At 41.9% G+C, this 17,041-nt stretch overlaps 1 protein-coding gene across 2 annotated transcripts in view; it reads right to left on the reverse strand.

The window, feature by feature from the left end:
• The window catches only part of STK39 (serine/threonine kinase 39), a 310,330-nt gene that overhangs the window by 174,914 nt on the left and 118,375 nt on the right, over nucleotides 1–17,041 (reverse strand). For both annotated transcript variants that reach the window (XR_014829495.1, XM_003133454.7), the window contains exons 9-10: nucleotides 9,282–9,330; nucleotides 9,113–9,178 (exon numbers count right to left, since the gene is read on the reverse strand). Coding sequence is in view for 1 of the 2 variants with exons in the window: in XM_003133454.7 (XP_003133502.3) it covers nucleotides 9,113–9,178; nucleotides 9,282–9,330 (115 nt within the window). In the remaining variant the exon portion in view is untranslated. The remainder of the gene's footprint in view (nucleotides 1–9,112; nucleotides 9,179–9,281; nucleotides 9,331–17,041) is intronic.

A 17,041-nucleotide genomic window follows, 5' to 3' on the forward strand; every position in this document is an offset into this window, starting at 1 on the left:
TTGGAGGTTCCCCGGTTATGGTTCCAATTGGAGCTACAGCTGCAGGCCACAGCCACAGCCACATCAGATCTGAGCTGCGTCTGCAACCCACACCACAGTCCACGGCAACGCTGGATCCTTAACCCACTGAGCAAGGCCAGGGATTGAACCTGCAACCTCATTGTCCCCAGTCAGATTTGTTTCTGCTATGCCACTATGGGAACTCCAGGAATTTTTATACTAAATCCATAACATATGTGGTGACAGGAATAGCATTCTGTTTACTGCTCCTTCACAGTTATTATACACTTACATCCTCCTTTCTCTATTTACCTGGCTCTGAGGAGAACTGCAGAAACCAGTGAACTTTCTCAACTTTCTGCCTACCACCCAGAACTATTAGCTTGACCACAAAATACTAGAAGCTCTCCAATCACATTTTCAAAACTGAGATTTTTATTTTTGTCAAGAGTTATGTAAAATACAAATTTTAGATTACTCTGATTTGTTAATAGAAAATCTAATTTAAAATGGGGAAAGTGGTAAGGAGAAGTGACTAAACCATTGCCCTTCAACCTCCTGCCCAGAAAAAAAAAAGGGGGGGGGGGACAAAAAAAACAGTTGACTGAGGTATCTAGTACTCAGTATTAGTATCTCATACCTCATAACTCAGTAGAGCCCTAACAAACTTCTGATCCTTCTACTCCAACCAAACCTGAGACCTTCAACCACGCAGAAAACTTTTGCTCAGCTTGCTTTCCACACCACAAAGAATTAAAACCCATCACTGCCCTCTACTGGAAAGCAAACTAAAATTCATCCATCAAGCATGTGAAAGCTAATTTCTTCCCTGGTTTCTTGATAATGTGTAACTTTCAATATCTTATAAATTAATTATAAAGTCCCAGGAGGGGAAAAAAAATAAATCCTACAGAATTCAGAGTCATATTCCATCTTTATCGAGTAAAAGAAAAGACTAAATGGTAGCAAATTGGGAGGCTGGCTTTCAACTATATGAGGGTCTGGCTTTGGTCTGGGCCCAACCACCCTAGGTCTCAATTTTCAGGTCTGATAACTGAAGGTGCATAAACAAGGAGATATTTATGATCCTGGTTGCTCCTTTCCACTTGTATTTCAAAATATTTATAGCTTTTTTAAACCTGTCTTAATAATCAGTCTATCATACCCCCATCCTCTTACTTGACTGATAATTGCAAGGCTGCAGTGATGAGACAGATGTAAACCAAGTATTTTGCGTGTGCATGACGGCCCAGTAAGCGTGCATTTCTCTCTCCTCCCCAACGTCCCCCCAAGGACCTGCTCCATGACCTTTTCCATTTCTGTGGTACATATTCTATGTTCAGATCCTGAAGTATTTATTCTCTGCTACTCTTTGAGCTTTACATGTCTTGTGGTGCTTAAACTGTGTCCCCCACTGAAAGGCGAGTTTAATCACCTGGACTGTGTCCTTTACCTGTCTGCACCTCAGGGTCCACTACCGGTAGCAGTAGTAATGGTGGCAGCTCTTAGAGCAACAGCAGAAACAGGGACAGCAGCAGTGGTGCCCGCAGAGGCAACAAAAAAAGGTTTCAAAAACAACAGTGACAGTATAGTAACAAAACTGTTATAATAAGCATTATGTGTGATTATATGATTAGGACAATAACTAACACCATTTATTATCTTGTGCCAACTACTGTGCTGCACGCTTCCTACATTTTACCTAATTTCACCCGCAAAAGTATAAGATAGGTATTATCACCTTTCCCATGTTATGAAGCTGAATTTCCAGCAGATTTTAACAACTACTGAAGCTACCAAACTCTTACTAGACACCTTTCTTCCCTTTAGAATTCCCAAAGCCCTTTTATCACCTTATTCTCTCCACAGCTGCTAGAGCACTGGCAGACTCCCCACATTCCTATTAGGGAGCTCATAGGATCTCCTAGTGCCCACAAATGGCATGGACACCCCCCCACCACCACCACATATTAAATACAGGCTACAGACCATGAGAATGACAAGTGGACTGCCCTGACTGCTTCTCCTATTTGGTCATTTAACTCTGCCCACCCTCTCCATCTAAATTCCCTTCTTATCCTCTCTTGTCTCTTCTTCATCCTTCTAAGGTACAATTTGAGGGCAAGAGCCCAGAACCAGAAATAAGAATTGCCTCTTATCAGGCATGTGACTTTAGGCAAATCACTTCTCATCTCACACTTCCCTCTGTAACAGGTAAGAATAATACCTGCCCTACCTGTCTTGGAGCACAACTGTTTAGAATAAATAAGGAAGCTTATATGACAGTGATCTAAAAGTTGTAAAAGGATATCAGCCCTGTGTGTTTTTAGTTCTTACTCTTCTTAGGCTCTTCACAAACAGACACACTATACTTCACATGGTAGAGGGGGCTGCCACAGTGAGGGGATGCCCTCATCACTCATTTGCTACCAGGCCTCCTCCCTTCTTCCCTATCTCACTACATAGTTGCAAAACACCTGTCTCCTGTATCCACAATAATTAGTCGCCTTAATTACATGACAGTCATGGAAGCCGCTGCTGGACAGAGCACCTGCTAAGTCAAACACAGCACAAGCCCCCTGGGCAGATCACCTCTCATCCCCAGGGAAGTACAATGTAAGCGTCTTCGGCTCCATTTGACAGATTAAGGCTCAGAAAGATTAGGCAGGTGACCCAGAAAGCTCAAAGATCCAGCTACTGCTACTTCCAGAGCAGGTGCCGGGACTGGAACAGCATCACTGCCACCTCCCACCTCAAACTGATCGTCGCATGCTAGTAAAGAGTTCCTGGTTTGCAAGGCTGCTGAGAAATCACAAGGAAATCCTGCCATTAACATTCTGTGACTGCACGACCATAACAACACCAATGTAAGCAATTCCTTGACAAGAGACGAACCTCACTACAGTAAGTACATTTACTTCACCTTTTAATGTTTACTATAAAGAGGAAATGTAATATTAATGAATCCCTCCTATGAAGGGGTAAATGTATTTACAATAAAAAAGCTGGCTGGTACTTCTATATGCCTGTGATCAAAGTTACCACCAGGAAAGGAATAAATCAATACCATGTGCCTGTAACATGATGTGCCAAGAGAACACGGCCCCACTTCCAAGACACTTCCATCAAAAATGCATAAACTGAACCAATCGTGAAAACGTGGCAGACAAACCCCAACCGAGGAACATTCCACGAAATAACGGTCCTATACTCTTCCAAGTGTCACAGCTGTGAAAGAACAAGAAGGCTATTCCAGATTAAAGGAGACTACAGGAGACCTAACAATTACATGGTTCTGAATGGGATCCCGGACCAGGTAAACGACCAGTGGCAAAACTGGCAAAATTTGTATGAGGTCTGAGAAGTAAACTGTGTCACTGTTAATCTCCTGATTTTGACAATTATACAGTTATATATAATAAAAGAATGTCCTTGTTTTTAGAAACTATACACTGAAGTATGTTTAAAGATAAAGGGTATCATGTCTATAGCTTTGAAACGTTCCCAAAGAAAGAGTACAAGAAAATATATACAGAAATTTCTGTACTGTTTGGGAACTTTTGTGTACATCTGAAATTATTTCCAAATAAAAAGTGAAGACAGTACAAGTTATCAATACTTATCAATTACTAGGTAAATGTGAATTATAGCATTCCTATCTGCTGATTCCTAAGCACACAGGAGGACCAAATAGAACCAACCGCCTTAGGTCCTTAATAGGAATCCAATCTTAGAGCCTCACAGAAGAAATTCCAGGACCCACAAATGCCACCCGAGTTCTTCCAGTTCACAGTGGCCCATCCACATGTATCAGGGACACAACGTCCCTTTCCTCCTTTTCATAATCGCTCACCATTTCTAACTTCTCAGTTTCATAATTAAGAAAAATTTAAACAAAAGAATCCTCCAGTGACTCTACTGCCCATGAAGACACTGGCAACCATATAACAAAGACGAACTGGGTCACATTGTCCCACCTTATCCCTTCTCTGGCCAATATGTGTTTTGGCAGAGCAGCTGGCATTTAGACGTCCCTTTGCCCCTATCTTGCCACTGGGGCCAGCGTGGAGGCTGAGATGCTCCTATAGAAGTGCAGGCAACCCTAAGCATCTGCATTTGATTCTAAAAGAATGACTTACACCCTTCTCTACCCAGTGAATCCAGGAGCATAAATGGTGGAACACCCTGCGGTCAAGCTATCAAACCCCAAAAGACGGCTGGAGACGAGCCCCTAAAAAAGCCATACGAGAAGTAATGGCTACATGAAGCCTTCTCTTCTTATGCACAATGATAAGTGAAAAGCTGAAAAAAAACAATTATACAGCTGCACGTCACCCTGTTCTCATGGGCCATCATCAGCTTGCTCTCATTTAGATCTCACACAGCGCCCCGTGGTCCAGGAACATCATATCTCCATTACCCTTCATCACAATCCTGGCGTCAGACAGAATTTCCATTTCACAGACAGAAAAATCAGGGTGAAAGAATATTAAGATAATCCTTAAACAACACTATCTTTCAGCAAAAGAGCCCAAAATGGAGGCGGAAAAACCCAAATATCCCCAATTCCTGCAATCACCACATCCCCAAAAAATCATTTTATTTTACTAACTTACTAGAGAAGCTAAAACTGTTTCTTTTGTCCTATTTTTTTCTCCTGATTTAGAGGAGTCATTCTGGATGCAGACAAGATCAAATACCCACATGGAAATATGTGGCTCCCAATTAAGGCTTCACATTCTGGGCCACCCTGAATACGATAAGCCTCTGTCTCTTGCACGCCGAAGGGCTGCACTGGTGGTCTTTGCGGACTTCCTGAGAGCAGCTGCATCCATCCTTCTCTCTTAAATGTGAGAGCAATTCATGTTAGAGAGAAATGTGTATTGAAAATTATCTCCTAATTTTGATTACCATAATGAAAAAGAAGTAGAGACTGTGGTTTAGGACAACAAATATCAAATCGACATGGTTGCCTAAACGTCCAGAGTTTGGTCGACAGGCTCGGCTGTCGTGTGAACAATGGCATACCAATCAACTGTCTCTCCCTGTTTTCCCAACAACAAACTGAGGAGACAAAAACCAAGGGATCAACATTCAAAGAGGAGCCTGTGAGGAACAAATCCACACAGAGAAACTAGCACAGTCAACTAGGAGGCACTACAGCAAACTGGAAGGTAGGCAGCTGAGCAGGTAATAAAGTCCAAGAATGAATAACACAAATAACACTAAAAACTCTATGCCAACTTTTAAATCAAATTTACTCAAATACTGTAAGAACCCAAGGCAAGCAAAGGCATCCTACCACAAAGATTTTTAATGAACATGGTGATTAAAACAATATTTACTGGAGTTCCCATCGTGGCTCAGTGGTTAAGGAATCCAACTAGGAACCATGAGGTTTCGGGTTCAATCCCTGCCCTTGCTCAGTGGGTTAACGATCTGGCATTGCCGTGAGCTGTGGTGTGGGTTGCAGACGCAGCTCAGATCCTGTGTTGCTGTGGCTCTGGCATAGGCTGGTGGCTACAGCTCCAATTAGACCCCTAGCCTGGGAACCTCCATATGCCATGGGAGCGGCCCAAGAAATGGCAAAAAGACAAAAAAAAAAAAAAAAAAAAAAAAAAAGACAAAAAAATTTAAAAAGTAAAAAAATAAAACAATATTTACTCCCCAGTGGCCAAGCCAGCGGGGGGGGGGGGGGGGGTTGAAATAAGTAACAGTATGGTTGCTTAGCAACATGGGTTTAAGGAAGGGAGGGAGGTTTGTTGCCTGTAGACAGGAATCCTCGGAAGAAGTATATGCCAAGCATTCTGGGGGTTCAAGTGAGTGACAGAGTTTCAGATGGCCATTCCTTGGTACGCTGAAGCCTGTGTTCACTGAGTCAGCAAACATTTGTTGGCACTTAACACTTACAGTGTATGAACAAGACATACACTGTGATCAATGACCTGGTCAACATACCTGCCACTGAACCTGTGGGCAAGAGGTGGAGTGTAGCTGACAACCAAAGGGCACTTTAAAATGAGAATTAGGACAGGAAAACAGCCAACAAGTGAAGCTGGAGAGCCAGAACAACATTATTATGGGCCCTTCTTTTCTATAAGACATTTACAGAATTAGTTTACATTCTCCCTTTACTCCCCCTGTGACCGAGGTGTGTGGCCATTTCCTGTTTGAAAGGACAGATGGGGAAACAAGCCCTAAGGTTTAAGTCAAAGGACAAGGAGCCAATAAAAGGGCAGAAGAGATGGCTGCAAAATCATAGCTCCTAAAACTCTGCTGCTTATTAAGATATGTGCAAAGTGAAATTTGGAGTGCACAACACACTAATATGCAATACTATGTAATAAATAATCTAAATATTTTTCTAAAAAGAAAAATCAAAAGCCTTCTTTTTGATCCCCCGTGCCCCCCATGTGTGGCCACCCCATGGCATATGGAATTTCCAGGCCAGGGATCAGACACAAGCTGCAGTCATGACCCAAGCCGCAGCTGCAGCAACGCTGGATCCTTAACCCACTGTGCCAGGTTGGGGATTGAATCTTGTATCCCAGCACTCCCAAGATGCCACCAATCCTGTCGTGCCACAGTGGGAACTCCAGAAGCCTTCTACATTGATGGCATCTCACAAGAAAGTATGGGTTATGTAGTGAGAACTATAGGTGGTGCCGTTTAGCTGGAGTTTAGAATACAGTTAATGCTTGAACAAAAAGGTTTGAATTGTGCAAGTTCCACTTATACACAGATTTTTTTTTTTTTCAATAGTAAATACTACAGTACAACACAATCCACAGTTCATGGAATCCATAGATACAGGAGTCGCATACATAGAGGGCCGACTATAACTTACATTTGGATTTTTGATTGCACAGAGGTTTGACAGGTTGTTTAGGGGTCAACTACATAAGGTGGGAAGGTAAAATGATGCCATGAATTCAAGGCTACAAAGCTCGAACTTTGATAGGATTTTTTTTTTTTTTCACTTATTTGCTTTTCTTGTTTAATTTGGAAACCACTTTTGAGCAGTTAAATGACATGATTAGAAAGTTAATCTTGGAGTTCCTGTCATGGCGCCGTCGTTAACAAATCCAACTAGGAACCATGAGGTTGTGGGTTCGGTCCCTGGCCTTGCTCAGTGGGTTAAGGATCTGGCATTGCCATGACCTGTGCTGTAGGTCACAGATATGGCTCAAATCCCGAGGTGCTGTGGCTCTGGTGTAGGCTGGCAACTTCAGCTCCAATTAGACCGCTAGCCTGGGAATCCCCATGTGCCACGGGAAGTGGCCCTAAAAAAGGCAAAAAGACAAAAAAGAAAGAAAGAAAGAAAAAGAAAGTTAATCTTGCAATAGTGTCTAAGGAGGAATGGGGTGGGGGAGGAGATAGAATCTACTGCAGTTGTTAAAAACAGGTAGAAATGTTCCAAGCAATGCTGTGGAGCAGACATGGAGAGGACTTGGAACAGGTTTAGATGGGACGACAAAGGAGGAGAGATGAGGAAAATAATCCCAGAGTTCCGAGGTTGGGTAGCTCAGAAAGAAGCCCAGAGCACGGGGAGATTAGGTTTGGCAACCCTGCACTTGAGAGGAAGCCCTGTAATAAGGAGCTAGAGGTGAGGCTGGAGGTCTGGGAAGAACACCAGCCTGGGAAAGCCCCTCTGGGGAACAACTATAGGATGAGATCAGAGGGAACTTTCTAGCAAAAAAAGTGGAAACCAAAGCCAATGTCCTTTGAGGACACACACTGTGTAAGTCGGTGGCTTTCTAACAGGGTTCTTCAACTCTGGCTGACATAGTAGTGATCTGATCAGAGGGCCCCAGCTAGACCCAGACACCCCAGGGCCTTCCCAATGGAGCCCTTGCATTCTGTCGGGCCCTCTGACTTCCTGTGGCCTCAAACCAAAGCTTCAGCTTTTCTGTGCTGCCCCTTGGGGTGCGCCACTCTGATGGGCCATCACCAAGCATTCACTTTTCCCTCAGAGCCATCCCGCTGACCAACCCAGACTCAGGTCTCTGCAGTCAGCCCAGCAATGCCCCATCTCTCACCCGGGCCCACAGCCAGAGGACCAGCTGTGGCGGGTCCAGGAGAAGGGCTCAGATACCCAGACAGGTTGGGTCATTTACTGAAGTCACTTTTAAAATCCTTTTAAAGCAATTCTAAAGAATCAGCCAAATGCACTTCATACCCAATGTTTTAGAAAAGGCAATGTCTGGAAGTGACCAGTCCAAGCTGCTTCCACCCAGCCATGATGACATGCAATCTCTAATGCATATTTCTTTGCCAATTGTATTGCTAGACCAGACAACTCAGATTCATATCAGCTTTCCCTATAACTATGAATTACACAAAGGGAAAAAAAAAAGAACCTCCCCTTTCTAATCTGTGACTACATCAAGTTTCCGTTATAAATATCTAACATCCTTTTAAAACCAAATGAAAACAAACCAAACCGGAGGTCAAATTTTGTTAGGTTTCATACCAAAATGAAATCTGTTATTACAAGTAAATAAAACTCTGGATAAACACATAAATAAACACATTCACACATATATACCATTTTTAAAAAATCTAAGAAACTTAGAATGGAAAGTTGTTCTGGTAATTATTAACATAGTCTAGTTAACATGGCATCCACCACAAAAAAAATAGGTCTTTCATGAGGAAAGAACCTGTATCCCACAGATAGTCAAAACAACCACTAAAAACACAAGTTTTGTTTTTCATTTTGTCATTTCAAACTGATTAAAAATGACTGTTCCTCCTCAGTGAAATCCCCTCAAGGGAGATATTCAAAGATACTTTACCTCTCCCTCTTCAAGCCTCAACACAATCCCCTTCTGACCTTCTTTAAGCCAAGCTGATAAGTGGAAAAATGAAATCATTGAAGTTTCACATTGTTTCCACACCCAAACACACAGCAGCAGGCTGAGATAACCAAAAGGCAAAAAAAAAAAAAAAAAAAAAAAAAAGCAGTTATCTGAGTAATCACTCATCAGATAACCTCTAAATAACATATCCTGAGTATGTGGAAATCTTTTTGCTATTTTTCTGTAGGCTCCACTTCCTACAGAACAGCTGGGAACAGCTCCCCCGGGGCAGGCCGGCTAATGGCGCTTACCTTTTTGGCTCTTTGGGCTATGTCTGGTGTTCTTGTCAGCAGCTTCTCAATCAGGTACTCTCTGTTCTGCAAAACAAATATTCCCAAAGGTTTACCATCAGGTATGATACAGAGAAATTCATAGTGATTTCAAAAATAGCAGATTTACTTGGGTTTTTAAGCATGTTACCTTGGCTTTCTGGAAGAATTTGCATTTTAAAAGTTCTGCTGCTGTGGGCCTGAAAGATCAATAATAGATTAGAGTTGAAACAATGACCACTCAATAAAGACTCTGCCTTGATGAAACAACTTAATCCTAGAGTCCCTCTGGATCAGAAATAGCAAAACCAGAAACTAAATTAATCACAAGCTGGCACCAAATAAAATAGTGCCAATTTTCCAGTTCTTTCCAAACACCTCTACTGCAAAACACATAAACTCCTGTAAGTTAAATATTTGGGGCATGATCAATTTTCCATCCTTCATCCTTACACTTCACTAAGCGAATTCAGTGTTTCTAAAAGGTGGCAGACTGACGCATCTGTGAGCTAAATCCCTACATTTATTAAGAAGCAGTGCAGGCTGCGATATGACCCTATCAAAGAAATTACAGTCTGCAGGGGTCTATAATTTGTTCTATGATTCCCCAAGAGTGTCAGTTACTGCAAGGGGACCAAGCATTATGGGTACAAGTTCTGTCTGCCCACCAAGTCACCCTATCTCAAGTGTACATGGACTACTGTTTTTCAGGGAAAGGTAAATAGGATGGTGACTAATAAAATGCAAAATTCATGCAAAAGCATTATTGGATTGGTCTGATTGTCCCCTCAGGGTGTCACTGAACTTGTTTCTCTATCCTGAGGTTCCCGTACACTGAAAGCTGGGTCTGAATGCTTGGGTTGGGTGACTCAAGTATTTGGGGGAAGAATACTGCATAGATGCTGTATATGTCTTACTGCAGCACATGAGGGGCGCATGATGAAGGGTTATTTTGCTGGAAGGGATGTTAAGGTTAACCACTTGGTCCCCAGGCCTGAGATCTCTCCACTGTAGAGAGGGTTTCCCCACTGCAATTGACAAGTATTATTTGAATATCCTCTTCTGGAGAAAGTTTCACCTAATGGTTTTAGCATCTTCGCCCAAAAAGTTATTACATTGGAGGTAGCAGAATACTGATTTTCCTCCTTCTACCATTCCTTCTCTGTTTATTAACTAGCACTCTTCCATAAAGACTAGCTTCCCTGGAGTTCCCACTGTGGCCCAGCAGTAACAAATCTGACAAGTATCCAAAAGAGGATGCGGATTCGACCCCTGGCCTCACTCGGTGGGTTAAGGATCCGGCATTGTCGTGAGCTCTGGTGTAGGTCGCAGATCTACAGCTCAGATCTGGCGTTGCTGTGGCTGTGATGTAGGCTGGCAACTATAGCTCCGATTCAACACCTAGCCTGGGAACTTCCGCAAGTTGCGAATGCAGCCCTAAAAAGAAAAAAAAGAAAAGAAAAAATAGCTTCCTTCATCGATAATTCCTTCTAGAACTAGGGCAGCCACACAGGAAGTATCACATGAACCTAGAGGATAAGGCAGTCAGCTAGACAACTGGCCTGATCTCTTCAAAATGTTGGCATCATATAAGAAGAGGGGAGCTATGAGGGGGCTGTCCTAGATTAAGACAGACTTAAAGAAACATAAAACCAAATGCAACATGTGACCCTTCCCTTAATCCTGAGTTTGAAGGAGATGGGGGAGAAGCTACAGGAGACATTTAGAAATAGAGACATTTGAGTGTGCTAGGTATTAGACAACCTTAGGAAATTACTGTTGATTTACTAAGGTGTGGAAAACTACTGTGGTTACGCAGGAACATGCCTTTACTTGGACGGAATGCAAGCTGATGTATTAAGTCTCTAACTTATTTTCAAACTGTTCCGCAAATACAACGTAGATAAATAGGTATAGCAGATATGGAAAAGGTTAATAACTGTTGAATCTAGGTGTTGGTGTAGAAGTAAACATTGTACTTTTTTTTTTTTTTCCACCTCTTCTGTATGTTTTAAATTTTTCATATTAAAAAATCGGGAGGGGGAAGGGCACGTGACTGACTCACATTAGGTCTCCTCTCAGGCAATGACCGCCACGGGGACTGAGAGGATTGTGTTGAGGGGATGCACGTTTAAAAGGAGTCCTCTTACTTGAAGAGACTAGAAACCTTTGCTTTGAAGAAGCTCCATAAAAATGTTTCCAGGGACCAAACCCAAGCACATAAAAAAGTGAGAAAACGTCATTAAGTGCAATAGTGTACAAACTGTTTAAGTCTACAGGGGCCATAAACTGATTTTCTGTGCAAAGAAATTTTCTCTTTAAATTGTTATTGCTCTTTTTCTCAATTTCAAATGGAACACTGGTTGCAGGTACCCAACAAAGAACCCCAAATCACCACATCCAGGGCCATCAACAGCCCCTAATTACTAACTGCTTTGAGTAAACAAAGGTCTAAACAACAGGGAGGCCACGTTTTATATTTTGTCATTTCTTGGTAAGCTGGCTGAAATTCACAAACATGCACCATGGACCTTGTTTTTGTAAGTTGTTTACCAGACACTAGAAGTTAAAACAAAAACAAACAAACAAAAACCACTGCTATTGTACATGATTTAACTGTGGTTGTTTGGTTGTTTTTTTAACAAACACTATTCTTATCAATCATCAGCAAAGTTTTTGGCCTCCAGCTACTCCAAATTCATCCTTCCAATCTCTCAGTAAATATGTGTTGAGCATCTGCTGTTTGTCAGGTATTATGCTAACTGCTGGGCACCCTCCAATGAACATGGTGGACATAAATACTTCCTCGAGCAACTAACAACCTGGCAGATAAGAGACTGTGCTGTCAGACTGTAAGAGGAAGATCAGAACATTCAAATACGGCAGCTGTGGTTGGGGGAAGGAAAGGACAGAACACAGAGAACTACTGTCTGAGGGATGAGCATGTCTGGTACCTCGGAAGAGGACACAAAATTATAAAGCCCAAGAGACACACAAAATAACTTACATTTAATTTTACAAAGTGAAAAGAAAGGCAACTTAAGAAAATTCAGATGATTAAGGAACTTGGGGCCACTGCTCTGATTGAAACCCTCACCCTCTCTGGCCAATACAGTTAACACAGCCTCCTGGTTGGTCTGCCTATCACTTCTCTCTTCCTCATTCCAACCCATCATCCACATTGCTTCCTAGTTGGCTCCTAAACAAAACTTTTTTTTTTTTGGTTCCACATATAAGCAATATCACATGATATCTGTCTTTCTCTGTCTGACTTACTTATAATCTTTAGATCTATCCATGTTGCTGTAAATATTTCATTCTTTTTATGACAGTAATATTCCACTGTATGTATATGTGTGTGTGTATGCACTCTGTTTCTTCTTTATCCATCCATCTGTCAATGGCCATTTAGGTTGCTTCCAAATGAACCTATTCACAAGACAGAAACAGACTCACAGACACAGAAAACAAACTTGTGGTCACCAAAAGGGATAGCATAGTGGGGGGAGGGGTTAATTAGGAGGTGGAATTAATACATACACACCACCATAGATAAAATAGATAACCAACAAGGACCTAGTATATAGCACAGAGACCACACTCAATATTTTGTAATAACCTACAAGGGAAAAGAACCTGAAAAAGAATGTATACCTGAATCATTTTGCTGTATACTTAAAACTGACATGACACTGTAAATCAACTATACTTCAATTTAAAGAAAAAAAAAGAAAAAAAAAAAAAAAAAAAAAAAACACACCACAATTTCTTATCCCTCCTAATGGATTTCAGTGGCCTGAGAGCCCAAGTCCTCCAGCCTCGCTTCCTATCACCCCCACATGGACTCCACTCTCCAACCACAGTAATGGTCTCACTCATCTCTTGCTCTTTTAGGGCAAAGCACATACTGCTTTTCTTGCTTCAGGATTTTTTGCAACCAAATGGCATGCTGTTGCTTGGCAGTCAAGAACCAATTTAAACGTCACCTGTCTTCAGAGATACTTCTCCCAGCTCCTACACGGGAGAATTCATTGCTCCCACCTTGGTGCTCACTTATCAATGCACCCACATTCCACTTTGTAATAATCTGTTCCTCTATCTCCCCGCCTCTACCCCCACTAGGTTATCAGCCCTTTCAAGACAGGGACCACACAGTATTCATTTTTTATATTCCCCAAAGCCTAACACAGACCACAAAACTGCTACAGTTCAATTCTATGCCATAATCAACTATGGAGTAAAAGTGATGCTACTAGACATTTGGGCACTGAACCACAACTCCTCGAGCTAGAGTTAGCAGCAAATTCTCAACATCTGTTCAATACAATAGGGAATATAGAAGAATGATGTAATGAACATAAGACTCATGCTAATTAAAAAAAAAAAAAAAAAAAAAAAAAAAGCACAGTGGAGGCACTGAAGAGGAGAGCCACAAACGTCTCTCTCTTTGCTCTGCACCCTCACCTCCCCTCTACACACCAAGGTCAAGTGTAGGACTGAGGTAGGGAGAAGGCTGGGAAATGCCAGACATACTTGGAGGTACAGGCCTGGGAAAATACCTTCCTTTCCCCAGCAAGGTCATTTCTATGGTAACCAAGGCTGTAAAGGGGAAAAGCGCACTGTAGAGAAAACCCTTTTCTCTGGACTCCACTCTTAGGCTTCATCAAAAAATACAGAAACACATCCGACATAAGAGAAGTAGTTTAAGAAAAGCCACATTCCTTTTTTAAGAGGCTTAATATTTATGTTAAATAATGGGTAATTTCTACCCTATACAGAGAAGAACTAAATAAGCAGGTCCATTTTAGAGTCAAATCCTACATGTGCCAAACTATTCCCATAAAAATTATGTTAAGATGGAAATGGAAAGAATGAAGACAATGAAGAAGGGAAGAAAGTAATAGAAGGTATGAGAAAAGCCGAGGTGCATGCTCTCTGATTTTAAGGAGGTTGAGTGCTTTGTTTGTTTTAGTCTGTGGCATGTGGAAGTTCCCAGGCCAGGGATCAAACCTGCGCTACAGGTGCAACCTGCACCACAGCTGTGACAATGCCAGCTCCTTAACCCACTGCACCACAAGAGAACTTCCTGTTTTAGTCTTATGCTATAGAGATTACTAGTATAGGGTTAACGTGCAACCAACAATGCTGCCTGCCTCTTAGCCAAGTCCCACAAAAGAAACAATTCTATAAGCACGGTTATGTCTTACATGGCCACTAACAATGATCAAGCAATGCAATATCATGTAAATACAAATACCATTTTATGAGAAATGCTATACCAGCAAAATGACAGCCCAGGCTTTGAATAATGATTCAATTTTAAATCCTTAAAAACAATGTGGGAGTCTGCAAGTACCAACATTCACAGAAGAAAATCCCTTACAGGATTTCAAATACATATGGATAAACCAAAGTCCACTGAGACTGAAAATAATTTTTGAAGGATTTAGGATGAATATGATACAGTTTAACTAGTTCTAAAAATAGGTGTTTTAATTTCTAACAACACATTGACCCCTGTCTGGCACAGCTGCTTTTTTCACCCACCCCATCCCTCCCCCTAAAAGAAATGTTCAAATTTTGTTTCCAAAGGATTTATCTCTGCAACACCCACCCCTTTTTTCCTTAAAAAAAAAAAAGCTGGTTCCTTTTTAAGGTTGCCATCCATAGGAAGTATATAACCTATATGATTAAGGCTCATTTTTAAGAAGAGCAAGATGTTCCACTACCCAAATATAAGGAACTCTTTGTGCAAGTGCAGAGCACAGACTCGGATGAGGCCAACAGCTCCCACACCCAGCTCTCTTGCAGTAGGAAAGTTTCACAAGTTCTCAAGGTTTTCCAAAAAGCACAGCTCCTTCTCAGCTAGCCTGAGGGCTCCCTCACAGGAATGACTGTGTCCTGGTCACTGTTCCCTTGTGATACCTTTTCAACCATTGCTAAAAAAGGTACTCAGGGAGTTCCCGTCATGGCTCAGTGGTTAACGAATCTGACTAGGAACCATGAGGTTGCGGGTTCGGTCCCTGCCCTTGCTCAGTGGGTTAACCATCCAGCGTTGCCGTGAGCTGTGGTGTGAGATGCAGACGTGGCTCGGATCCTGCGCTGCTGTGGCTCTGGCGTAGGCTAGCGGCTACAGCTCCAAGAGCGGCCCAAAGAAATAGCAAAAAGACAAAAAAAAAAAAAAAAAAAAAAAAAAAAGAAGAAGAAGATGAGGCCTTTGAAGGAAGTATTGAAAGAGAGGCGGAAGGGGACAGGAGAAGAGGAAGACTCCTTGGACAACACAAACATAGACAGAGAAGACAGGAAATAGTCACGGTTCCCTTCAGAATTGTGCAGCAATTAAACATTTACTTATTAATTCAGTAATGAATACATAAATTGCATCCTATAACGAACAATGCAACAATATTGCTTTTTTCCATTCTCACATTTCCTGAATTTTTCCCCCCAAGCTTCCCACATTGTGTCTTTTCATTAAAAGAAAGAGTCAGATGGGAAGTTTGTGCACCATGAACACTCTGTTTGTTATAGAGGACAATTGCACAATAGTGAAAACAGATTATGTTATAGAGAAAAACATCTGAAAGAAGTCCTTAAGCTACGAATACTTTGTAGATCAATAATGTTACTAAGAGAGCACTCTGAGGGAACAACTTTGTGTGCATTCAAATACATGGTGCATGCCTCTTTACTAAAAGTTTTGTGATTATTGCTGTTGTTTGGTGGGGTGGTGGGAACCTGATATTTGGGCTCGTATAATAAAACCTGGAAAGATTTTCAAGATTATTGAAAAATAAGGGTGGCTTATTAAGTATAATGTATGACAGTCTCATCTAATTTATTTTGACCAAATCACAAGTCTCCTAACAAATATATTGTTACATCAGTAAGTAAGCTAACAATTTTACCCTAGAGAATCCTTTTCTGAAAGAGCTGGAATTGTGGTTACACATCACCACCACCAGGCAGCATCTCAAACAGCTCGAAAACCACAAGGACAATCTATCATAACCCAGTCCTAACCGGGTAGACAAGTTAGGGCTGCAAGCAAGTGTTGTAGCCCTTTCACAAAATTAAAAAAAAAAAAAAATTTTTTTTTTTTTTTTTAGGGCTGCACCCATGGCATATGGAGGTTCCCAGGCCAGGGATCTAATCAGAGCTACAGCTGCCAGCCTAAGCCACAGCCACAGCAACGCCAGATCCAAGCCACGTCTGTGACTCACACCACAGCTCATGGCACGCCTGATCCTTAACCCACTGAGTGAGGCCAAGGATTGAACCTGCAACCTCATAGTTCCTGGTCGGATACATTTCTGCTGCGCCACGACAGGAACTCCCTACAATAAAAATTTTCAAAATGCTTAACAACAAAGAGTCTTTAGACCTGGCTCCATGAGAAAGGTGACTGATAAAGAAAAGACGCAAAGGCAAATTCAGTAAAATGTGAAGGAATGAAGAAACCTGCTACAAAGAATGGGTAAAATAACACAAACCGTGTTTATTTTAGAGAAGGGTAGCGTCCTCAAAGAGTAGATCTCTGTGCAAAGGTGAAAGGCTTACGTTTCCTAAAGAACTTAAGAATAAAGGAATCCTTCCCAAAGGAGGGTTCTTCCTTGCAAAAGAAAGTTTGAGAAGAGAAGCCAGTTTTTATGTCTTAGACCAGAAGTATCAAATTGGAGCCCTGGGTGGATGAGCGTAGCAATAACTTCTCGGCGGCCTCTCTGGGTGTGTAAACCAAGTCCACCGTTTGTCAGGACAATGCCATGCACGGCCAAGCAGCACAAAGGGCTACCCAGCCAAGGTTTGTGTGCAGTTCATGTCTTTAGCCTTCTCCTTGAAGTGACAAAGGACACTGGGCCCTACTGGGCTCTACTATCACTACCCAGGATGTTTCAAAGTCACAGAAACGAA

Source organism: Sus scrofa, chromosome 15 (genome assembly GCF_054392235.1).
Source record: "Sus scrofa isolate SSC_HxYL_T2T_F1_AM1 chromosome 15, Sscrofa_HxYL_maternal_Yorkshire_Landrace_v2.0, whole genome shotgun sequence".
NCBI lineage: Eukaryota > Metazoa > Chordata > Mammalia > Artiodactyla > Suidae > Sus > Sus scrofa.